The following is a 23,687-nucleotide window of genomic DNA, read 5'->3' on the forward strand; positions in this document are numbered from 1 at the left end:
TAGGATGGGGGGTGGGAGATGGACTTTCCTCAGCCTTCACAGAAAGTAAAGACACTGCTGGGCTTTCTTTGTGATGGAGCTGGAGTTGAGGGACCAGATGAGATTCTCCGCCAGGTGAACACCAAAAAATTTGGTGCTCATAACGATCTCTATTGAAGACCCGTCAATGTTTAGCGGAGAGTGGTCACTCCGTGCCCTCCTGAAGTCAACAACCATCTCTTTTGTTTTGTTCACATTCAGAGACAGGTTGTTGGCTCTGCACCAGTCTGTTAGCCACTGCACCTCCTCTCTGTATGCTGACTCATCGTTCTTGCTGATCAGACCCAGAATGGGCATGTCATCGGCGAACATGATGATTTGGTTTGAGCTGTGTGTTGCAGCACAGTCGTGGGTCAGCAGAGTGAACAGCAGTGGACTGAGCACACAGCCCTGGGGAGCCCCCGTGCTCAGTGTGATGGTGTTGGAGATGCTGCCCCCGATCCGGACTGACTGAGGTCTCCCAGTCAGGAAGTCTAGGATCCAGTTGCAGAGGGAGGTGTTCAGGCTCAGTAGGCTCAGCTTTCCAATCAGAAAGGGTTCAGAGGAGATTTACCAGGATATTGCCTGGATTGGGGAGCATGCATTATGAGAATAGTTTGAGTGAATTTGGCCTTTTCTCCCGGGAGCGACGGAGGATGAGAGGTGACCTGATAGTGTGTACAAGATGATGCGAGGCATTGATTGTGTGGATAGTCAGATGTTTTTTCCCAGGGCTGAAATGGTTGCCACAAGAGGACACAGGTTTAAGGTGCTGGGGAGTAGGTACAGAGGAGATGTCAGGGGTAAGTTTTTTACTCAGAGAGAGTGATGAGTGCATGGAATGGGCTGCCGGCAACAGTGGTGGAGGCGGATACAATAGGGTCTTTTAAGAGGCTTTTAGATAGGTACATGGAGCTTAGTAAAATAGAGGGCTATAGGGAAGCCTAGTAATTTCTGAGGTGGGGACATGTTCAGCACAGCTTTGTGGGCTGAAGGGCCTGTATTGTACCGTAGGTTTTCGATGTTTGTAAGGTGTGAGGAGAAGTTGGAAAGTTTCTGATTCAGTGTTGGTGTAGTGTGTTCTGCTGACATTGCTTGCAGTGTGTTCTTTAAACTGTGAACAAAGCTTTCTGCCAAGCCAATTGTAGTTGGGTGGTATGGTGCAAATTTAATATGTCTTATTCCATTCATTTTCAGGAATGACTGAAACTGTTCTGCAACAAACTCTGGTCCATTGTCACTGACGAAATGTTTTGGAAGACCAGTCCTTGAGACGAGGTGTCTCAACACATGAGCAGTGTGACAGCCTGTAGTGGAGGTGATTGGGAACACTTCTGGCCACTTTGTAGCTGCCTCCACCTCATCCAAGAAATTAGTGCCCATGAATGGTCCAGTAAAATCCGGATGGATCTTCTGCCAGGGCAGCACAGGCCGATCCCAGGCTGGGAGAGGGGCTGCTCTTGCATCTTCTGGACGTGTTGGCATCCCGAATGATGCATGACAAACCATGCAATGTGCCAGCAACACTTTCATTTTGACTACACCAAGACAGAGTCATAGAAAAGAACAGCACAGAAACAGGCCCTTTGGCCCATCTAGTCAGTCCTGAACCATTAAAACTGCACTGGGACCAGAGCCATCCATACCTCTACCATCCATATACCTGTCCAAACTTCTCTTAGGTAGAGAAATCGATCATGTATGCTCCACTTGTGCTGGCAGCTCATTCTACAAAAGTTCCCCTTCATGTTCCCCTTAAACTTTTCACCTTTCACCCTTAACCCATGACCCATAGTTGTAGTCCCACCTAACTTCAGTGGAAAAAGCCTGCTTGCATTTAACCTACCCATATCCCTCATAATTTTGTGTATCTAATCTCCCCTCAATCATCTACATTCCAACGAATAAAGTCCTAACTTAATCAATCTTTCCTTATAACTCAGGTCTGCCAGTCCCGGCAACATCCTTATTAATTTTCTCTATGCACTTTCAACCTATTTCCTGTAGGTAGGTGACCAAAACAACTCACAATACTCCAAATTAGACCTCGCCAATGTCTTACACAAACTCAGCATTCTCTCTCCTGTACTCAGTACTTTGATCGGTGAAGGCCAAAGTGCCGAAAGTTTTCTTCATGACCCTATCAAGCTTTGATGCCACTTTCAGTGAGTTATGCACCTGTATTCCCAGATCCCTTTGTCCCACAACATTCCTCGGTGCCCGTCTGTTCACTGTGTAACTCTGGTTTGTCCTACCAAAGTGCAACACCTCACATTGTCCACTCAATTCCTCCTACCATTTCTCAGCCTAGTTTTTCAGATTTTCCGGCAAGCTCAGATGGTCTTCCTTGCTCTCCACTACAGCCCCAATCTTGGTGTCATAGAACAGAGTAATCCAGCACAGTCCAGGCTCTTCGGCCCACAATGTTGTGCCGACACTTAAACCCTGCCTCCCATATAACCCCCCCATCTTAAATTCCTCCATATGCCTGTCCAGTAGTCTCTTAAATTTCACCAGTGTATCTGCCTCTACCACTGACGCAGGCAATGCATTCCACGCACCAACCACTCTGAGTGAAAAACCTTCCTTTAATATCCCCCTTGAACTTTCCTCCACTTACCACACAAACTTCTGTCACCTTCCCTGTCTCATTCCTTAATAGCAGATCAATAATTGCACGTTCTCTCATTGGGACTTCTATGTACTGATTAAGGAAAGTTTCCTGAAGACAGCTGACAAACTATCCCATCTAGTTCTTTTACAATATGGGATTTCCAGTCAGTATGCGGAAAGTTAAAATCAACTACTTGTCAAAAGGGGGGTGTTAGGAATGGACCCACATGCAGGACACAGACTCTGAAGTACTAGGAACAGGGTAGGACACAACTAAAGGACGGGACAGATCGCAGACTAGGCTAGGGAAGCAGGACCAGGACAAGAGACTGGGAACAAGGAGCCTGGGGTGGACTCTGAGCCCGAGACTGGACAAGGAACCAGAACCTGGGTCTTGACTCAGGCTTGGACCCCAAACCAGGTGAAGACATGACAAGGCCTGGGTTCTTGGGTCTTGAGGCTTGAATAACTCGGAGGCTGGAGCTTGGAGGCAGACTAGGAACTGTACATCAAGATAGAGCTGGGACTTACCCTTCGACAAGCCGCAACTCCTCTTCAACAAGACACTAACATGAGACTGGACAGTACATAGACATAGAGCCTTGACTTATCCTTCGACAAGCCGGGACCCAACTTTCACACCACACCAAGGTGGGGCAGGTCCATCTGTCAGGTAACAGCAGAATGGCCTGACTTACCCAATAGAGGCAAAGACAAGACAGATTCCTCCATAGGGTAACAGCAGAATGGCCTGACTTACCCAATAGAGGCAAAGACAAGACAGATTCCTCCATAGGGCAACAGCAGAACAGCCTGACTTACCTCACGGGGCAAGGACAGGAGAGATCACCCCACAGGACAACAGCAGAATGGTCTGACTTACCCCACAGGGAAAGGACAGGAGAGATCACCCCACAGGACAGCAGCAGAATGGCCTGACTTACCCCACGGGGCGAGGACAAGAGAGATCACCCCACAGGACAATAGCAGAACAGCCTGACTTACCCCACGGGATGAGGACAAGAGAGATCACCCCACAGGACAGCAGCAGAATGGCCTGACTTACCCCACGGGGCGAGGACAGGGAGAGACAAACACTGAAGAACAGCAGACAGTTCCAACCCTGCATCGAGGTTGCTCCGCATCGCAGTTAAGGCCAGCAACCTTGTCTGGCTACAGAAACAACCGGATCCCTGCCTAGCTCAGAGAGGCTGACGGCCACCCAGCTGGCCCGGGGAACAGCCAAATCCATACCGCAATGACAGCTCCAACTACTGACAGCAAGGCTCCAAGAAGCAACGGTCCTCCAACACAACCTAAAGATGGCAAGTGGCCATTCTAGCCTTCCACCAGCCATTTGCTCCCAGGAATCTTGACAAGACAACCCCCCCCAACCACACTGAATCCCAGGGCCACTTATATTCCCAGCCACAAGATGAGCATCAGGTGCTTATGATTAAAGTCCAACCAAAACAAGGGACAGCTGGAGGACACGGAGTCTGCGGACCAGACCGTGAACCGGAATGCAGACTTCGGACCGGACCATGACACTACTATAACAATCTCATGTTTCCTTCAACAGTCTGTGACCTCTCTACAAATTTGTTCCTCTAAATCCCTGGGACGGTTGGGTTGTCTGTAATATAGACACATTAACGTGGTCATACCTTTCTTATTTCTCAGTTTCATCCATAACACCTCACTAGTCGAGTTCTCCAATCGGCCCTGAGCTTATCTGCCTTTCCTACAATACTCATTGCATTGAAATATACACAGCCCAGGACATTAATTGCACTATGCTCAAGATTTTGATTCCTGATTGTGTCTGAGGTCTTAACATTATCTGTCTCCACAACCCTTCCTCTACCTGACATCTAGCCATTCACCCTCCCACTTAAGGATGCTGAGGGTTTGATCCGAGAAGTCCTGAATCTTGCTCTCATTCACAGAAGCTCCTTTTTATTCCCCTAATTAATGATTTCCCTATCCTACAGCTCACCGCTCTCTCCTCCTCCTCCTTCCCTTCTGAGTCACAGAGCCAGGGACCTGATGGTTGGGACTTTCCTCTGTTAGGTATCTCCATCAACAGTATCCAGAGTGATATACCTGTGGTTGAGGCAGATGGCCACAGGAGTACCCTGCGCTGGTTGTTGAATCCCTTTCCCCTTCCCGATTGTCACCCATCTTCCTGTGTTCTGCACCTTGGGTATAACTACCTCTCTATACGTGCTATATATCACCTCTTCAGCCTCCTGAATGATCCAGAGTTCATCCAGTTCCAGCTCCAACTGCTTAACACAGAGTGTTAGAAGCTGCAGCTGGATGTACTTCCTGCAGGTAAAGTCGTCAGAGACACTGGGTCTCTCTGCCTTCCCACATCCCACAAGATGAGCTTTCGACCATCCGGCCTTGTATCCCTACTGTTCTAACTGATCAAACAGGAAGAAAGAGAATCAATAAGTAGACTGTGGGGGAGAAAAATCTACATACAGCTTTTTCACCTTCTCTCACTCAAGCCTCTGGTTGTTGAAGCCTCGAAGAACTGTTGCCTAAAAACCCCTCTCTAACCCTATCCACCCCAACTATGGCCACTCCACTTGCTCTTGCCTTATTTTAATTTGTTCTTGCCGATCAATCTGGCACGTAGTTCCTTCAGCTCTCAGCTCGGATGGTGCAATAACTCTCAATCCCCACACAAGGCAACCCCGGTGCTGGTAAAAATGTGGACCTGGGATTTCTGCTGCACATTTCAGCCATTTTGGGTGGCCACGTAGACCTGAGACAGCATGGGGTCTTTTCTGGTTTCCCTGTGTATCATCTCTGCCTCAACAAGCAGACTTTCAATTTGCTTCAGGGAGAATGCGTCAAGAGGTGTGTCTCTGTAAACGGGGCAATCCAGCAGAATTTCCATGCTTAGCCGCTATCTTGAATTCAATCTTGTAATTGTGTCCTCCAAGAGACAGAGTCCATCTCTGCCATCGTGCTGCTGCTGTCAGTAAAACACCCTTCTACAGATTGAAAATGGACACTGGTGGTTGATGATTGGTAATAAAGGTAAACTCTTTCTCTTACACATACTGATTGAAACATTTTACATCCCAAACAGGACTCTGTTAATCTGTGCATAATTTTTCTCTGCAGTGGTAAGGGAACATGATGTAAAGCAGGGGTGTCAAACTACTGGCCTGTGGGCCGCATCCGGCCCGCGAAGTGGTCCGACCCAGCCTGTGGGATAATTGGGGGTAAAAAAGTATATTCGCGATCATTTATTAGGTATCTGTACAGCAGCCGTACAATAGGCGGCAGTTAACCACCCACTGTGCATAAGCACTGACCACCCTGCACTGAAGATCTCTAGGGCCTGGTGATCTTATGTCGTCAGACACAGTATAAACACAGAGTACTCGGGTAAGTAATACCTGTAGCAAGGTGACTGTTTGCTGTTGTGGTTCAAAATGCTTTCCAAGAAAAGAAAAGTTGACATCGAAGGTTGGATATTCAACGATAATTGGAAAGATCGTTTTTTCTTCTGTGAGGTCAACGGCAAACCTGTGTGTCTGATATGCTCGTAACAAGTGGCTGTGGCAAAAGAGTACACCATCAAACGACACGCGGAGAAAAATATGACAAGTACGCAGGACGACTCAGAATGCAAAGCGTACCCGAGGTTGAAGCAGCTCTAGAAAAACAGCAATCAGCGCTCACCAAAAGTCGAGAGACTCATGATGGAGCTGTCAAGGCCGGCTGTATTACTGCCAACAAAATAGCTGCTGTGTCGAAGCCATACTCGGGGGGAGTTCATCAAAGCATGCAGGCTGACGGTGGCTGAGCTGGTGCGCCCTGAGAAGAGACAGGCTTTTGGTAATATCAGCTTGTCAAGAAATACTGTGGCAGAGAGAATCGGGGACCTTGCAGGAGATTTGAACAGTCAACTAAAAGACAAAGTGAAATCATTCATTGCCTTCTCTATTGCAATTGATGAGAGCTCAGTTGGGAATATTTATTCGTGGTGTTGATGCATCTTTGACCGTCACCGAGGAGTTTGTGGAGATGGTGCCCATGACAAACATCACAACGGCGAATGACATTTTCTCTAGCTTAACTGAGGCCTTGGACAGACTGGGGGTTGACTGGAGTCACTCTGTCACTGTGGCAACAGATGACGCACCGTCCATGGCCAGGAAAAAGGCAGGTGTTGTTGTGAAACTCAGAGAGAAAGTTCAGAGAGAGAATCCAGAGCAGGAATTCTGGAATTTTCATTGTATTATACACCAAGAGGCATTATGTAGCAGGAGCCTGAAAGTGGACAATGTCATGGATGTAGTAACCAAAACGGTTAATTTTATTAGAGCCAAGGGACTCAACCATCAGCAATTTGACACTCTTTTGTCCGAAAGTAATATTGGACACGGCCTACCCTACCACACTGAAGTCCGTTGGCTAAGCAGGGGGGCTGTGCTCAAACAACACACACAAAATGCTGGTGGAACACAGCAGGCCAGGCATCATCTATAAGGAGAAGCACTGTCGGCGTCTTGGGCCGAGACCCTTCGTCAGCACTAACCGAAAGGAAAGATAGTAAGAGATTTAAAAGTAGTGGGGGGAGGGGGAATTACGAAATGATAGGAGAAGACCGGAGGGGGTGGGATGAAGCTAAGCGCTGGAAAAGTGATTGGCGAAAGTGATACAGAGTTGGAGAAGGGAAAGGATCATGGGATGGGAAGCCTCGGGAGAAAGAAAGGGGGAGGGGAGCACCAACTTCCGTTAATGCCCCTCCTCCCCTTCTTACCCCATCCCTGACATATTTAGTTGTTTGTTTTTTTCTCTTTCTCTGCCCATCACCCTGCCTGTTCTCCATCTCTCTCTGGTGCTCCCCTCCCTTTTTTGACTACATGGTGACATTCTCTATTGCCCTCAACCTCCATGTTTGCTAGCATTCAGGATTGTTGCCATTGTGGGTGAAAGTGCATCCTTGAGAGATCTCATCCCTTGGAGAGAATCAGAGCAACAGAGCACAGCTGTCTTAGGACAGGAGCAGTGAGTCACACTTTCTACCAATAAAGAAGGCACTTAAAAGTAAAAATAGAAATGTAATTTAATTCTTTAATGTAAACGCTAGAGAACAAGCAACTGAACGGGGTACAGAGAGTACAGGTTCCCTTCTGTTCTTTAGTGGAAGCATCTAAACTGCTTCTACTTCTTCACTTTCTGGTCATACGTTCCCGCACCCTGGTAATTTGCAACGTAACCTGTATTTTCTGCTGTGTACTCCCTGCCACTGATCCCTTTGCCTTTTCCACTTTCATCAAAGCGTTCCTTGTGGGAACCCGTGTACTTAGAGGTGTCTGTCAATCTTTCAACAGCACCTGCTTTAGTTGCAACCTAGAAGGAGAAACAACATTGAAAAGGTTAGATATTTCTTTAAAAATGTCTGTCATTTTCACCATAAATTTGCATTGAGGTCACTGGTCCAATGGGTGAGATTACATTTTTATGTCCAAAACAGGTAAGAGAAACTACAAACTGCTGCATTCATACAAGTTCCACAGGAGATTGTGATTACATTTGAGGAAAGGTTTGAAGAGAATGGAAGTATTAGGACCTTGTGCTTCACCAGGGTTATTAAAATGGGAATAAATGATGCAAGAGCCTCGGAAAGTTAAAGCAACTTATGAACAAGGGAAAGTTTGGGCCAATCAGCCAAATATTCTGGTCTTTGAATGCAGCCAATGAGTAAGGAGGTATTCAAACCCCACCTGCCATTGACAGTACTAGGGTGAGCCTTCAATGTCCAGTGTCCGGATCAATATTGTGAGGAGAGATTGAGAGACTGAATGGAATATTCCATCCACTAGTCTTTCAGGAAGTGTAACATGTGAAACGGAAAAAATATATTTGGAATATGCTGCAAATGAAACGGTAGGAGTCAAACAGTGAGGTACTGTACTTAACGAAATTGACCGGAGCTAACTCAGAGTGATATCAGGAAGTTTTTATTCCCGTGCCAAGCCTAGTCAGCATTTGTAAGAAAGAAACAACATTATGTGGCAATGAGCGAATTGAGGGTTTTGAATGAATAAATTAAAATGATCCATGACATTTTTAACCCCTCACTGCTATGGGTGGAAGTTCCCACTTGCTTTAAAGAGACAACAATTATACCAGTGCCTAAGAAGAAGAATATGAGCTGCCTAAATGACTATCGCCTGGTAGCACTCACATTGACAGTGATGACTAGACTGAACTCCTGCCTCAGCAAGGACCTGGACCCATTCCAATTTGCCTATGGCAACAATAGGTCAGTGGCAGATTCAATCTCAATGGCTCTTCACACAGTCTTAGACCACCTGGACAACACAGACACCTATGTCAGGATGCTGTTCATCGACTATTGCTCAGTATTAAAGAGAGTCATTCCCACAATCCTGAATGAGAAGTTACATAACCTGGGCCTCGGTACCTCCCTCTGCAATTGGTCCTTGACTTGCTAACCACAACTTGAAGACCACAATCTGTATGGATTGGTGATAATATCTCCTTCTCGTTGACAATCAACACTGGTGCACCTCAGGGGTGTGTGCTTAGCCCACTGCTCTGCTCTCTATATACCCATGACTGTGTGGCTAGGCATAACTCAAGTAGCATCTATAAATTTGCTGATGATACAATCATTGTTGGTAGAATCTCAGATGGTGACGAGAGGGCGGACAGGAGCGAGACACCCCAACTAGTGGAGAGGTGTCGCGGCAACAACCTTGCACTCAATGTCAGTAAGACAAAAGAGCTGATTGCGGACTTCAGAAAGGGTAAGACGAAGGAACACATACCAATCCTCATAGAGTGATCAGAAGTGGAGGGAGTGAGCAGTTTCAAGATCTCTGAGGACCTAACCTGGTCCCAACATATCGATGCAGTTATAAAGTAGGCAAGACAGCGACTATACTTCATTAGGAGTTTGAAGAGGTTTGGTGTGTCAACAAATACACTCAAAAACTTCTATAGATGTACTGTGGAGAGCATTCTGACAGGCTGCATCACTGTCTGGTATGGGGGGTGGGAGGAGTGACTACTGGACAGAACTGAAAAAAACTGCAGAGAACTGTAAATTTAGTCACCTCCATCTTGGGTACTATCCTACAAAGTACCCAGGATACTTTCAAGGAGCAGTGTCTCTGAAAGGCAGCGTCTATTATTAAGGATCCCAGCACCCAGGACATGCCCTTTTCTCACTGTTACCATCTGGTAGGAGGTACAGAATCCTGAAGGCACACACTCAGCAATTCAGGAACAGCTTCTTCCCCTCTGCCATCCGATTCCTAAATGGACATTGAATCCACGAACACTACCTCACTTTTTCCAATATATATTATTTCTGTTTTTCATGTCTCCCTGTCCCGCAGATGAACACATTCCCATCTTCTTCAAGTCTTTACACTGCCTGGGTGGAAGTTGCTTAAGGACCATGGCTCAGTTGCTGGTCAACAGGTGAGGAAGAAATCAATAAAATCAGTCAACCTTCAGTTTGCCTGATGTACTATTTGTGGATAAACTACCGGCACCCCTAGTTGGTAAAAGACCATGAAATGTTAATGCACTGCAATTTGTTACTTTGCAAATGTACTGATGGGCCTACATTTTGTCAGGGGACTGTCTACTGAAGCCATGCGTTGGACCATTGCCCGTTACATATGGCGTCCTGAAGAATACTGAGCATGTATTCAAATCAAAACATACAATTGCAGCAGGTTCAGGGACCGACAGTGGTTCACTGCTAGGTGGGATTGCTGGGTCACACACTTGTGTTCCTCTATCAAACATGTATAGTTTCTAATGTTGATCCTCTGCAAGGATAATGCTGCAAGTAGCGGGGGATTCTTTCTGTCCAATATACCTGTATTTCATTCTCCAAGTAGTGAGCTGACTAAGATACTGAGTGAGTGGTCGGTGGAAGTGGCTGAAAGAAGCAGAGAATCCCTAAGCTCATGCCAATCATTAGCCTTTTCTTTCTTCTAATATCTGACTTTCCAGTTGTATTTTTTTTCTCCCTGACTTATGAGTCTGCGAATCTGCTGTTCAGCACCCTGGAGAATCTTCCCAAAGCTTCGCTACACTGCATGTTTACTTGGCTGCTTCCAGAAATATGCTTTTGACCATCTTGGTGCCAAAGATAGTTTGTCCTGAATGAAACATTTCATGGTAAAACATGCAATGGCAAGAGCACAGTCCAGGGGATTCAGGGGCGGGATGAATTCAGCAGCACATGAATTTGGACGGACTCACGGAGGTGGAAAGGAAAGTTCTAAGCTGCTTTCTGGAAGATATATTACAGGTACTCGTGAGCAAGTATTCCAATGGACAGACTCGATCTTCAAGCAGCCACCTACCACACGTGTTGCTTTGTGAAACCACAGAACTGTAGCCTGGTGGAACCATGCAGTTACCAGAGTAACTAGCACTTGTTTGTGGGATATTACACACTATGGTCATGTGGAAGCTGGGAATGGGAAATATTGTTGTTCCCGAGCGGGATATCATTTAAGTGGATCTGCACATTTCCACTCCCAGGCCCACACACTTCAACACTGCTGAAACCTCGAACACGTTGTGGTAAACCATGTATACCCGTCTGGACACGCCCCTGCTCCTCCCACAGACCCCTGTATAAAGGTGATTGGGGCACTGCTCCCCCCTCAGTCTCCGAAATGCCGTGCTCCATTTTGCTGCTAATAAAAGCCTATCGTTCACCTCCAGTCTCCTAGAGTTATTGATGGTGCATCACATGTACACACAGCCAATGAAATCACTTGGTTTGGGAAGAGCCACCAGCATTGTGAAAGTGGTGTAGATGGCCGGTTTCCATGGCAAATGACCAACATTCTTGGCCTGACTAATCAATGCATCCGGCATCTTATGTGTTACAGCTGTCAACAGTGATATTTTACAGATAATTCCTAACCTTTCCATGGACAGAAAATGTAACAGAGAAGAAAAGCACTGAACTGAAATGTCCTTGTACACAAATTAGATTCAGAATCTGGATCTTGGAGGCTGTGCTGGTCTTAGATCCCAACCCATGTGTTGTTGCAGAGCCCACTGTCATCTTGGACTGTGTTCTCAAGAATTCAAGAATTCAGGGTGATTTCATTTAAAATGTCTTCATTGAATGCCTGTCCTGAGGTTCATGTGCTTGTCCCACAAGACCTTATGTTCTGTTGGCTGAAACACCTGCGGTTACCATTGAATCTTTGACCACTTGCACCCGAAATGTTGGAGGAACTCAGCAGGTCAGACAGTATCTACAGAAGGGAATAATAAATTAACATTTCGGACTGAGACTCATGTTCATGAGTCATGTTCATGTTCATGTTCATGTTCATGAGTCCTGATGAAGATCTCAGCCTGAAATGTCGATACTTTACCTGCTGAGTCCTCCCACATTTTTGTGTGTTACTCCTGATTTCCAGCATCTGCAGAGTCTCTTGTGTTTTTGACTAATTGCAGTTGCTGGCAAATACTCCCAAGTGATTTGAGCTTTAAGAATTCCTTCAAAGTGAAGTCAAAGGATGGCAACAAGTACACTCAAAAAAGTCTTGGAACATTTAATCGCATATTGTCCTGGGCAGACTTTTCAAGAAGGAGTACACAACATATTTTGAGTAATTACTGTTCAGATGCTTTGACTCCATTGAGGGTGGGAGAGTACATCAGTCATACAGAAGCTCAACACAGTAGCAACTTTCCTACAACTCAAAGAGCAGAGTACACTGGTGCAGTGGGTAGAGCTGCTGCCTTCCAACGCTAGAGACCCCAGTTCAATCCTAGCATTGGGGTATTTGTCTACACTCCAGGTGCTCTGCTTTCCTCCCACATCCCAAAGTGGATCAGAAGATTAAGTGGCCATCACTAATTGCCCCTAGTATGCGTGAGAGAGTGAATGTATCCAAGCAACACAGGGATAATAGGATTGATTAGGATTGGAATTACTGGGTAGTTTATGATTGAAGCTGACCTGATGGGCTGAAAGGCCTTTATTCCTGCTCTGAACCACTTTGTAACATGCTGGACTGTAGTGTGTCCTGGGTGTAAACCGGCTAAGTTACCAATCCACTTGGAGGGACTTCATCTGCCCATCATGAAAAGCCTGCCATAGCAGCAAGTTTGATGGTTTGACTTGAATGGAAAATAATGGCCCCAGATGTCTCTTGACAGAGGGATTGATTTAAGCATTTCATAAAAAATAAGTTCCAAGTCTCATTTCAAGCTCTCTGCTAGAGAGTGCTCTCCAGTTGAACATTTCATCCATTAGAAATTAAGATCGCGGAACTGATCTGCCCAGTATTTTGCTGCAAACACACATGGTTGCTTTGAACTGACACCATATGCAAACATATCTGTAACAGAAATATGTTTCTGTGAGCACATACAGATGTACGAATGTGTGTGATGTGATCTGTACTATCTCTGTGTTCTGAGTATAAGTACTGTAGATAATATGCTCAGGAAGTCTATGACATGGCTGACAATTTCTAACAGAAATGAACCAAAGTTTGCTTCACTCATATTGGTTCCAGTCAGAAGAAGAGAATGATTTCGGAATTTTAAGGGTTCAGTATCTCAATATAAAAGCCAGAAACTCGAGGGAAATTAATGGAATCTTATGGATACATTTGAAACCAAATGATTCAACTTCAGATCTAAGTTTGTAATTAGATGGGGTCAACACACTTACTGTTATTCCAAGGTTAGCTGGGTCTTTTCCAGCTATTAAACCATAAATTGACTGAAGTGCATCTTCTTGACTTTGTCCTTTGAACTTCTTTGGAGCGAGTTCTCTCAGAGCTGCTTTAAACTCTTCAAAGTTGATCACCCGAGCTGATTTGGCCCTGGAATTAAAACATAATTGTAGATTAACTTTCTCTAATTGTTTCCAGATTGGACTGGCATTAAAAATTGTAAATACAAAGCAGGAGATATTGAAACTACTGAGCAGGTCAAACAGTGTTTATGGAGAAAAAAACTGAAATATGATTATTGCTCAAGAATCTATAACGTTAAATCTGTTTCTCTTTCATTTGATGCAACCTGATATATTGAATGTAACCAGTAGTTCTAGACTCATTTTTCTAACATCTACAATAGAATTATTGTTCAGCAACTGGACAAAGCAGCAAGGCCAATATTTATTGTAAATCCCTGTTGGCCATTCAGAAGTTACCTTGTTGAAATGTTGCAGTTCTTCTGGCGATGATATTCCAGCTGTGCTGTTGGATAGGGAGAGCCAAGATCCAGCTGCACAAAAGAAAGGTCAATATGTTTCCAAAGCATGTTGCTGTGCAATTTGCCAGGGAACCTGGAGTTTGAGATGTTCCCATGTGACCAATGCTCTTGTCTTTCATGGAGACAGAGGCAGCCTGTCTGAGAGGTGCAGTCAGAATAAATTAGAGCAGTAATGACTGTACTTTCATGGAACTTTCAGTAACGACTGATCTAATCTTCTCTGGACAGACTGTATCCTCTATGAGACTATTGTTATTCCTCTATGCGCCTTGTGGCGCATTGGGTGACAACCTTGCTGTTTTCTTGTCTATTTGTCTATTTATATGAGATCGAGTCGCTAGCTTGACGCTCAACCCAGCATGGATGGAACCGGCTGGATTTGAACCTTGGACCATTCACCTCAAAGTCTGGTGCTGATGCCACTACACCACTGATCCTGTGGCAGAGGGAATAAATATTTAAGGTGCTGATACAGAACTAATCCAGTGAGCTGCTTAGTGCTGAATGTTGTTGAAAGTCTTGAGTGTTGTTGGATTTGCATAAACCTTGCTACTTTCTGGTAGATGATGGAAGGACCTTGGTGTATCAGAATGTGTTTTGATTGTTGGCTTCTGATGAAGGGACCTCTTGAAGTGTCTCAGCTCAAAACACAGATGCTTTATTCCTCTCCACTGATGTGCCTGAACGGCTGAGTTGCTCCAGCATGTTGTGGTGTGTGTTGCTCTGGCTTTCTAGCAACTGCAGAATCTCCTGTGTTTATTAACTTTTTAGCCTGTTTGCACAGTTCTAGTATTCATGTGGCTGATCAAATTGAGTCTCTAATTGATGACGACCTCCAGCATATTGATGGCAAATGGGTTGCTGAAGATAATGCCTTTCGATGTCAAAGGTAGATGATTAGGCTCTGTATATGGGAGATATTCATTGCCAGGTGCTTCAGTAGCATAAATGTCACCTGCTACCTGTGCCTGAAGGTTATCTAGATCTTGTTGTGTACAGACAAGGATTATTTTGTATGCTGAGGAGTTGTGAATGGAACCGAACATCGTGAGGTCAAATGGACCTCCAGACTTTATAAGGAATGTCTTCAAGGAAGCTGTTGAAGATGGTTGGGTTGAGGACACTCTCCTGCAGAGATACCCTGGCACATCAAAATTTTCCTCAAGCTGCCCTGGTAATTTTTTGCCAATGCCTTAAATATTGAACCATCTGCTAATGGAAATAGCTTCCCCATATTTACCTTATCTAAACCAGATTAAACCTTGTACACCTTTAACAAATGTCCTCTCCACTGAGGGCAGCACCACCAATTCCTTCAGTAAAATCTTGAGGCCAAAAGTCCCTCATCCCTAGAACCATTCCAGTAAATCTCCTCTGTATTTTCTCCAGAATCTCCATATGTGTGGTTATCAGAACTAGATGCATGATCATAGTTGTGACCTAACTGGTGTTTTGTACAGTTCAACGTTGCTTTGTATTGCTCGAAGAATTCTGAATCACGGACATTTACCGCTCTCAAGAATCGGCAGCCATGTTACACTCAGGTCCTTTGGTTCCTGCATATCCCTTTGAAACCTGGCTGGATTTATCCCTGTAGCCTATCCTTACTCCCCAGACACAGTACTAAAATAAATGATGTTACATAGTACAGGTGTATATGCTGACAAGTAAACACACTACAGCGTACATTAAAGGGAGTTTTTCTGATATTTCATAGTCTGCATCTTTGCTCACTGTCCCTATAGTTCTAACACTGAATATTTTATGTGACCGAACGTCCAAATCCCTAAAGCTTTCCTGTAGTCCACAAGGCACAATCAGATGATCAGTGAAGCAAGGAGGTTGGCACCATCCAAGACAAGGCGACTGACAGTTTGCTCTCTCAACTCTACACTGTCGTCATTGATCTTGATGTTCAGTTGATTGCTTTGCTGGGGTGGGGGTGGATTAAAATGATGGATGGGTAAACTTTGAGAAGTGAAGTAATTTTATTATTTACTTTCCTCATTTGTTCCTTTCTGTTGGGTGTCCTTCAATTGTTCTGACTTTATGATTGTCTCAGGGCCCCTGGGAGTGGCAAACTACTGTGACTACAACATTTAGTCCAATCTGTGGGGATGGAATTGTAAGTGCTATCCTCGAGGATAAACTGGATGATAGAGAATTATGTAATAACATTTAATTAGTATTTGTTACTGTCACATGTACCTCGGTAGGTACAGTGAAAATTTTGTACCATCCGTACAGATCATGTCACTATAACAGTACACTGAGCGAGTGTCAGGAAAACAGAAGATGAATCATCACATTGCAAGATCCAAGGTTTGCATTGTCAAACTGGCTTGTTGTACTTTCTATTGTGAGAAAATTTAAGCAAATTTATGCAATAAAATGAGTACAAGCAGTTTTATTGAGCTTCACCCAGGGCATGCCCTTTTCTCACTGTTACCATCAGGTGGGAGGTACAGAAGCCTAAAGGCACACACTCAGTGATTCAGGAACAGCTTCTTCCCCTCTGCCATCCGATTCCTAAATGGACATTGAACCTGTGAACACTACCTCACATTTTAATATACAGTATTTCTGGTTTTGAATGTTTTTAAAAAATCTATTCAATATACATAATTGATATACTTGTTTATTTATCATTATTATTTTTCTCTCTCTGCTAGATTATTTATTGTATTGAACAGCTGGTACTAAGTTAATAAATTTCACGTCACATGCCGGTGATAATAAACCTGATTCTGATTCTGGAAGTGGCTGCTACCTACTTTACTTTCGAAAATAGAATATCCACATCAGTTGAGGTGACTGTTTTACCATCGATTACATTGCAGTCTTTGCACAGTTTGGACCAGTTTTTCCCATTCATTTCATTCCCAGTTGACTTAGTATCCCCATGCATTGCAAATTTTTTGAAAGACTCATGCAGAGCTTGCATATTTGTTGATGTTCCCGCCATTCTTCAGTTTTTGTGATTTATTCAGTTATCCTGTATAAAATAAAAAGAGGGATTTGAAAGGAAATTATCTAAAACTATTGGAAAAGAAATTGCATTCTACAACTGAAGATATGAGAAATATTTCCGATCTTTACACTGAAATTGCTTTACTGAGTAGGGAGTGCTTGATAAATGGGAAATACTATCCCCTCAGCCAAAATAGCTGATTAAACGTCAGCAAAGTTTAAAAGGCATTTAACAGACACATGATCAGGTATTCCTTGAAGGGTAAGATGTGACATTAGAATGGCATTTCAAACTACTGAATAGATGTATGTTAATGGGAGGGTTATGGGTCATATACAGATGGATGCACTGTTTAAATTAGCGTCGTGGTTGGCACAGATATTGTGGGCAAATGGCCTGTTTCTGTACTGTCGTGTTCAGTATTTCGTGTTCTGTGTTAACTGCTCAGACCTGTTAGAATGAGCAAGTACATGAGTGAGGAGCTTCCCTGCATTCCTTTGCTATTCAGCAGTGTTTGAAGAATTCTCAGACTCAGCCAAGCCAAAGAAAAACTACAGTATAACTTAATTCTTTAATTTTAAAACTGATAAACTTGAACTTTATTTTATACCTCTGAAATAGCTCACCTAATATCCTAAAGCGTCTACAGAAGGATCCTTCCTCTTGTTTGAATTTTTAAGGACAGCATTGACTTTACATGCTTCTGCAGCCATGGCAACACCAAATCTGACATCAAAGCTGTGCAATAAGTCAACAATGCCAATTGTCATCATCTGAATCCTGAGATCTAATTGGTGGAAGGATATTTTTCTAAATACTATGATTTGATTTTCGCCAAATAATTTTCCATGTTGTATAATATTTAATAATGATAATGGTGATAAAGTCAAAGGTCACTCATTAACCTTCAATGAGCCCAGTATTGTTAGTAATCACTACAATGTTCAATCTCCTTACTTCACTGCCCAGAGAGGTTATTGTAAATCAAATTGAGGGCTTATGCACTTATTTGGTTTTTGTAAAAAAGGTGTACCCTGTTACTTAGTAGATAGTGCAGAATGTAAGCTAGGAAGCTAATGAGCTCCAAACCCCTCTACATAATAACAAAATCAACTCCATTGTCATAGTCATCTCTGTATACCCATGACTGTGTCGCCACCCACAGCTCCAATCTGCTAGTTAAATTTGCTGAAGACACTACACTGATTGGCCAAATCTCAAATCATCGTGAGGCAGCCTACAGAGGTCATCACCCTGACACAGTGGTGTCAAGAAAACAACCTCTCCATCAATGTCACAAAAACAAAGGAGCTGGTTGTGGACTACAGGAGGAATGGAGACAGGCTAACCCCTACTGACATCAATGGATCTGGGGTTGAGAGGGTGAACAGCTTTACATTCCTCGGCATAAACATCACTGAAGATCTCATGTGGTCTGTACATACAGGCTTTGTTTTGAAAAAGGCACCACACACCTCTTTCATCTCAGACGGTTGAAAAACTTTGTTATGGACCCCCAAATCCTATGAAATTTCTACAGGGTCACAATTGAGAGTATCCTGACTGGCTGCATCACTGCCTGGTCTGGGAACTGTACTTCCCTCAATCACAGGACTCTGCAGAGAGTGGTGCGGACAGCCCAGCACATCTGTAGATGTGAACGTCCCACTATTCAGGACATTTACAAAGACAGATGTGTAAAAATGGCCCGAAGGATCACTGGGACCAAGTCACCCCAACTACAATCTATTCCAGCTGCTACCATCCGGGAAGCGGTTCCACAGCATAAAAGCCAGGACCAACAGGCTCTGGGACAGCTTCTTCTACCAGGCCATCAGACTGATTAATTCATGCTGATACAATTGTACTTCTATGTTATATTGACTATCTTTTTTTTTCACTCCTCGTGTATTTGAAAGATGTAATTAATAAAGTCAATTCAATTCAGTAAACCATGTGTCAGATGACCATTTTTTCCCATCTGCACTAATCCTCATTTGCTGTACTGCAGGTCCAGGTGCCTCTGTGACCTGCCGTGTCTAAGTACCTCTGAAACAGGATTACTGCATCCAGATACACTGCTTTCCGTGACAGTGTGTTCCTGATATCAATCATTAACTGTATATATAAAAAAACTTCCTCCTCAGATCTCCTTTAACATGCCTTCCTCTCACCTTAAACCTACGCCTTCTTTGTTTTGATACTCTGTCGATGGGAATATCTACCCTATCTATGCCTCATAATTTTATATTCTCCAGATACATACACTCAAGATTATTCAGAACTTGATCCCTGCATACAGAAGAAGCACTGAAATGGAGTAAATCAATTACATTGAGGAAAAATTACTTCACGCTTGATTAATCTATCAATAGTGTAATCATTTTTCAGTCAGCTTGTATTGAAATTCAAAGTTTCAAAGGTCAAGTTTAATGTCAGAGAAATGTATACAATGCACATCTTGAAATGCTTTTTCTTCGCAATTGGTCACTATAATAGCTATGACAGCCTGCAACATTTTAGTCGAATTGCCAGAAAGGAATCAAAAGGATAATTTTTTTACTTTCATGGTTTACAATGGCACAGAGAGCATTCACCCTCCTGACTTTCTATAGCAAACCCTTTACCCCTCTAACCTATCCTCCCCACTTACCCATCCGTTCCCCACAGATTTCAACATTGTAGTCACGCACTAGGTGTGATTTACGGGGCCAGCTAACCTCCCAACGAGCCGTCTTTAGGGCATGGGAGAAAACATGGGAGATGATGCAGACAACTGACCAGAGTGGAGGTCAGGACTGATTGTAGATCACCGGAACGGTGAAGCAGCAGTACTACCAGCCACTCCGCTCCTCCACCCATGACCAGAGCGGAGGTCAGGACTGATTGTAGATCACCGGAACGGTGAAGCAGCAGTATTACCAGTCACTCCGCTCCTCCGCCCGCGACCAGAGCGGAGGTCAGGACTGATTGTAGATACCGGAACGGTGAAGCAGCAGTACTACAAGCCACTCCGCTCCTCTGCCCATGCTCACATTGAAAAAATTCCAAAAACTGAGCTTAGCTAAAGAATCATCTCTTTTTCTCTCCAGTCCTGCCGAAGGGACTCGGCCTGAAACGTTGACTGTACAGGTGTTGCCTGGCCTGCTGAGTTCCTCCAGCACTTTGTGTGCATTGATCAGAATCAGAATCAGGTTTATTATCATCAGCATATGTTGTGAAATTTGTTCACTTAGCGGCAGCAGTTCAATTCCATACACGATAATATAGAAAGAACAAAAAAGGAAATCAATTACAGTAAGTGTATATCGTATATTAAATATTTAGATTAAAAATACTGCAAAACAGAAATAATATACATTTTAAATAAGTGAGCTGGTGTTCATGGGTTCAATGTCCATTTAGAGATCTGATGGTGTAGGGGAAGAAGCTGTTCCTGAATCGCTGAGTGTGTGCCTTCAGGCTTCTGTACCTCCTACCTGACAGTAACAATGAGACGAGGGCATGCCCTACATGGTGGAGGTCCATGTCCTACATGGTGGAGTCACCGCTTTTCTGCGGCAAACGCTCCTTGAAGATGTTCTGGATACTACAGAGGCTAGTACCCAACATGGAACTGACTGATTTTACAACTTCCTGTAGCCTCTTTCAGTCCTGTGTAATAGCCCACCCTGACACCAGACGGTGTGGCAGTCTGTCACAATGCTTTCGTAGAAGTTTCCGAGTGTTCCAGCTGACAGGTTTTGTTTTTACATTAATGCTCATCAGTTGTAGTTTTTTTTCTTTTGGTTGATGATCACAGTCATCTTACATTACATTTGGCAGCAATTTTTACTGGCAGCATCTCGCGTAGTCATCAACCACCTGATACGCAAGAGAAATGAACAAATCGTGCTGTGAAGGAAGATATTGTGATGGACGAAGGGGTAATATTGGCTTTTTGAGTCTGGAAACCCATTTGCAGTTTACTTTGTTACAGATTTGGCCGAGTTTTCAGCAGAGATGATTCTTAGAATAAATACTTGCAGTTGCCTATCTTGTAAGAATTAGACTCTGGGATATGAAACAAGCTGTTTGTTAATACAAAGTTGTACACAGGACTGAATGTTTAACTTTTGGCTGTTGTTATGGGTATAGTTTATCACAAGAGAACTAGCATATCTAATTCACAAGGTTAATCAAACAGCCTTTGCTTTGGCAATCCATTTGTACGTACATAACAGGAGCTGTGCTCTCTGTATTATTTTGTGTTCAAACCCACTGTTAGAGGTCCCACTCCCCACGATATCGTGAATAAAGCTCTCTTTACTACATAGACCATGTCTAATTTACTTGTGATCAACTTTAATCAAATTTCCTTAGCAAATTAATTTCCCTAACATGTGCAAGCAGTAAAAATCGAGCGAGAAACTCAGAATAAAAACCATCAAATCTCAGAGTCATTGAAACAGTCTAGGGATGCTGGTGGAACACAGCAGGCCAGGCAGCATCTATAGGAAGAAGCACTGTTGACGTTATGGACCGAGACCCTTCGTCAGGATGGGTCAGTAGGGATGTTCAGTTTAATTTCATGCTGTGTTGTTTGTTGACTGCAGGCCACAGAACCACTCCACCCAGATCAAAATAGCACAAAATGGCAATAAAAAAGGAGTAATCAGAAACACATATAACGAACTGCAGAGTACAAACCACAAACCATGTCAGTTAAACCTTGCCTGAGACCGGGAGCTGTGAGTGAGAGCGAGGGAGGGAGACCTGTCAAACACAGGCAGATGCCACTGAACACCCACTTGCTCAATCTTGCTCAACACTTTAATTGGCAAGAAATGGAGTTGATCATGGGTTGCCACCTCATCTCTAGGCTTCTTGGTCTCCAGACCGTTCACGTTGCTCAAAACCTCACCAAACTCCCTCGGAGACAGCAAATCGCCAGATTGCTCAATTGGCCAGAAAACACACCATCAAAATGTAAATCGCAGGTTCCAATTGCATGCAGCTTAGTGGCAGAATCATATTTGAAAGAAGATGTCAAAGTAGTTTTGCAAACTGTCTGAAGGGAGTTGCCTTTGGTCATGTTGTTTTTAAGCACCATCTTCTTCCACATCCAGAGAGAAGACCTAGTCTTATGCCTTCATTGACCAAGTGTGTTCTTCACAATGCATTTTCACTTGTGTTGAGAATAGTTAATTAAAAAAGTGGAGACAAATATGTGAATCATAAACACAAGGTAGTCTGCAGATGCTGGAAATCCAACATCCATAGCCTCCTCTTGTGCCAAGGTGTGGCCACACTCACGGTGGAGGAGCAACACATCATACTCCATCTGGGTAGCCTCCAGCCTGATGGCAAAACATCGATTTCTCCTTCAGATAAATAAATATGCCTTCCCATTCCCCTCTCTGACCTTTTCCCTCTTCTCACTTGCCTATTACTTTGCCCTGGGTCCCCTCCTCCTTCCCTTTCTCCAATGGTCCTCTCTATTCTCCAATCAGATTCCTTCTTCTCTAGCCTTTGACCTCTCCCACCTACCTGGCTTCACTTATCACCTTCCAGCTTTGAACTCATCTGGAAGCGAAGCCCTACTGTTCCCCTATGCCACTTGCTTTAAGAATTGATAACATTCAAGGCCTGCCACAGCTGTCGAGCATCTCTCATTGGTTCAATTTTGGTCGTGAATTTCCACTTCACCTGTGAGATGGCTTTCTGCAGATCATATCCGTAATTTTTGTAACTTTCTTTGTCTTCAGATTCTGGCAAATGTCGTGGAATTTGTTAACTTAGCAGCAGCAGTTTAATGCAATACATAAAATTGAAGTAAATAAATAAATAGATTACTGTATATGCATATTGGAAATTAAAAAATCTTGCAAAAATGGAAATAATGTATATTGAAAAATGAGGTAGTGTTCATGGGTTCAATGTCCATTTAGGAATTGGAGGACAGAGGGAAAGAAGCTGTTCTTGAATCGCTGAGTGTGTGCCTTCAGGCTTCTGTATCACCTACCGGATAGTAACAGGGAGAAAAGTGCATGCCCTGGGCACTGGAGGTTCTTAATAATGGATGCTGCCTTCCTGAGACATTTCTACTTGAAGGTGTCCTGGGTACTTTGTAGGCTAGTACCCAAGATGGAGCCGACTAAATTTACAACCCTCTGCAGCTTCTTTCAGTCCTGTGCAGTAGTCCCTCTTCTCCACCCCCCCCCCCCCATACCAGACAGTGATGCAGCCTGTCAGAATGCTCTCCATGGTACAACTATAGAAGTTTTTGAGTGTATTTGCTGACACACCAAATCTCTTCAAACTCTTAATAAAGTATAGCCACTGCCTTGCCTTCTTTATAATTGCATTGATATGTTGGGACCAGGTTAGATCCTCAGAGATCTTGATACCTAGGAAACTGAAACTGCTCACTCTCTCCACTTCTGATCCCTCTATGAGCATTGGTACGTGTTCCTTCGTCTTACCCTTCCTGAAGTCCACAGTCAGCTCTTTTGTCTTACTGACATTGAGTGCAAGGTTGTTGCTGTGACACCACTCTACTAGTTGGCATATCTCATTCCTGTACATCCTCTCGTCACCACCTGAGATTCTACCAACAATGGTTGTATCATTAGCAAATTTATAGGTGTCATTTGAGCTATGCCTAGCCACACAGTCATGGGTATATAGAGAGTAGAGCAGTGGACTAAGCATACACCGCTGAGGTGCGCCAGTGTTGATCATCAGCAAGGAGGAGATGTTACACAAATCCATACTGATTGTTGTCTTCTGGTTAGGAAGTTAAGGATCCAATTGCAGAGGAGGTACA

The 23,687-nt window shown here is 43.9% G+C and overlaps 1 protein-coding gene across 2 annotated transcripts; it reads right to left on the reverse strand.

The window, feature by feature from the left end:
• Positions 1–7,824: 7,824 nt before the first annotated feature.
• On the reverse strand, positions 7,825–17,592 carry LOC132407157 (tubulin polymerization-promoting protein family member 3-like). Of its 2 annotated transcripts, XM_059993453.1 has the most exons (4): positions 17,572–17,592; positions 16,683–16,834; positions 13,361–13,514; positions 7,825–8,013 (listed from the first exon to the last, which is right to left on the reverse strand). In XM_059993453.1, the coding sequence occupies exons 1-4, from the start codon at positions 17,590–17,592 to the stop codon at positions 7,825–7,827; spliced, it is 516 nt and encodes a 171-aa protein (XP_059849436.1). The 2 variants fall into 2 exon arrangements, with proteins under 2 accessions (XP_059849436.1, XP_059849435.1); XM_059993452.1 differs by lacking the exon at positions 17,572–17,592 and having other exon boundaries at positions 16,683–16,873.
• Between the last annotated feature and the right edge of the window lie 6,095 nt (positions 17,593–23,687).

This window comes from Hypanus sabinus, chromosome 17, assembly GCF_030144855.1.
Source record: "Hypanus sabinus isolate sHypSab1 chromosome 17, sHypSab1.hap1, whole genome shotgun sequence".
NCBI classification, from domain to species: domain Eukaryota; kingdom Metazoa; phylum Chordata; class Chondrichthyes; order Myliobatiformes; family Dasyatidae; genus Hypanus; species Hypanus sabinus.

What these genes read in the sequence shown, in the direction of transcription:
- LOC132407157 (XM_059993452.1), bottom strand. Translation starts at nt 16,873, where the DNA reads ATGGCGGGAACATCAACAAATATGCAAGCTCTGCATGAGTCTTTCAAA. An exon ending in ATTCTATTTTCGAAAGTAAA is followed by an intron (nt 13,515 to 16,682) that starts GTAGGTAGCAGC and finishes TTTTAATTCCAG; the next exon opens with GGCCAAATCAGCTCGGGTGA. An exon ending in CAGCTAACCTTGGAATAACA is followed by an intron (nt 8,014 to 13,360) that starts GTAAGTGTGTTG and finishes TTCTCCTTCTAG; the next exon opens with GTTGCAACTAAAGCAGGTGC.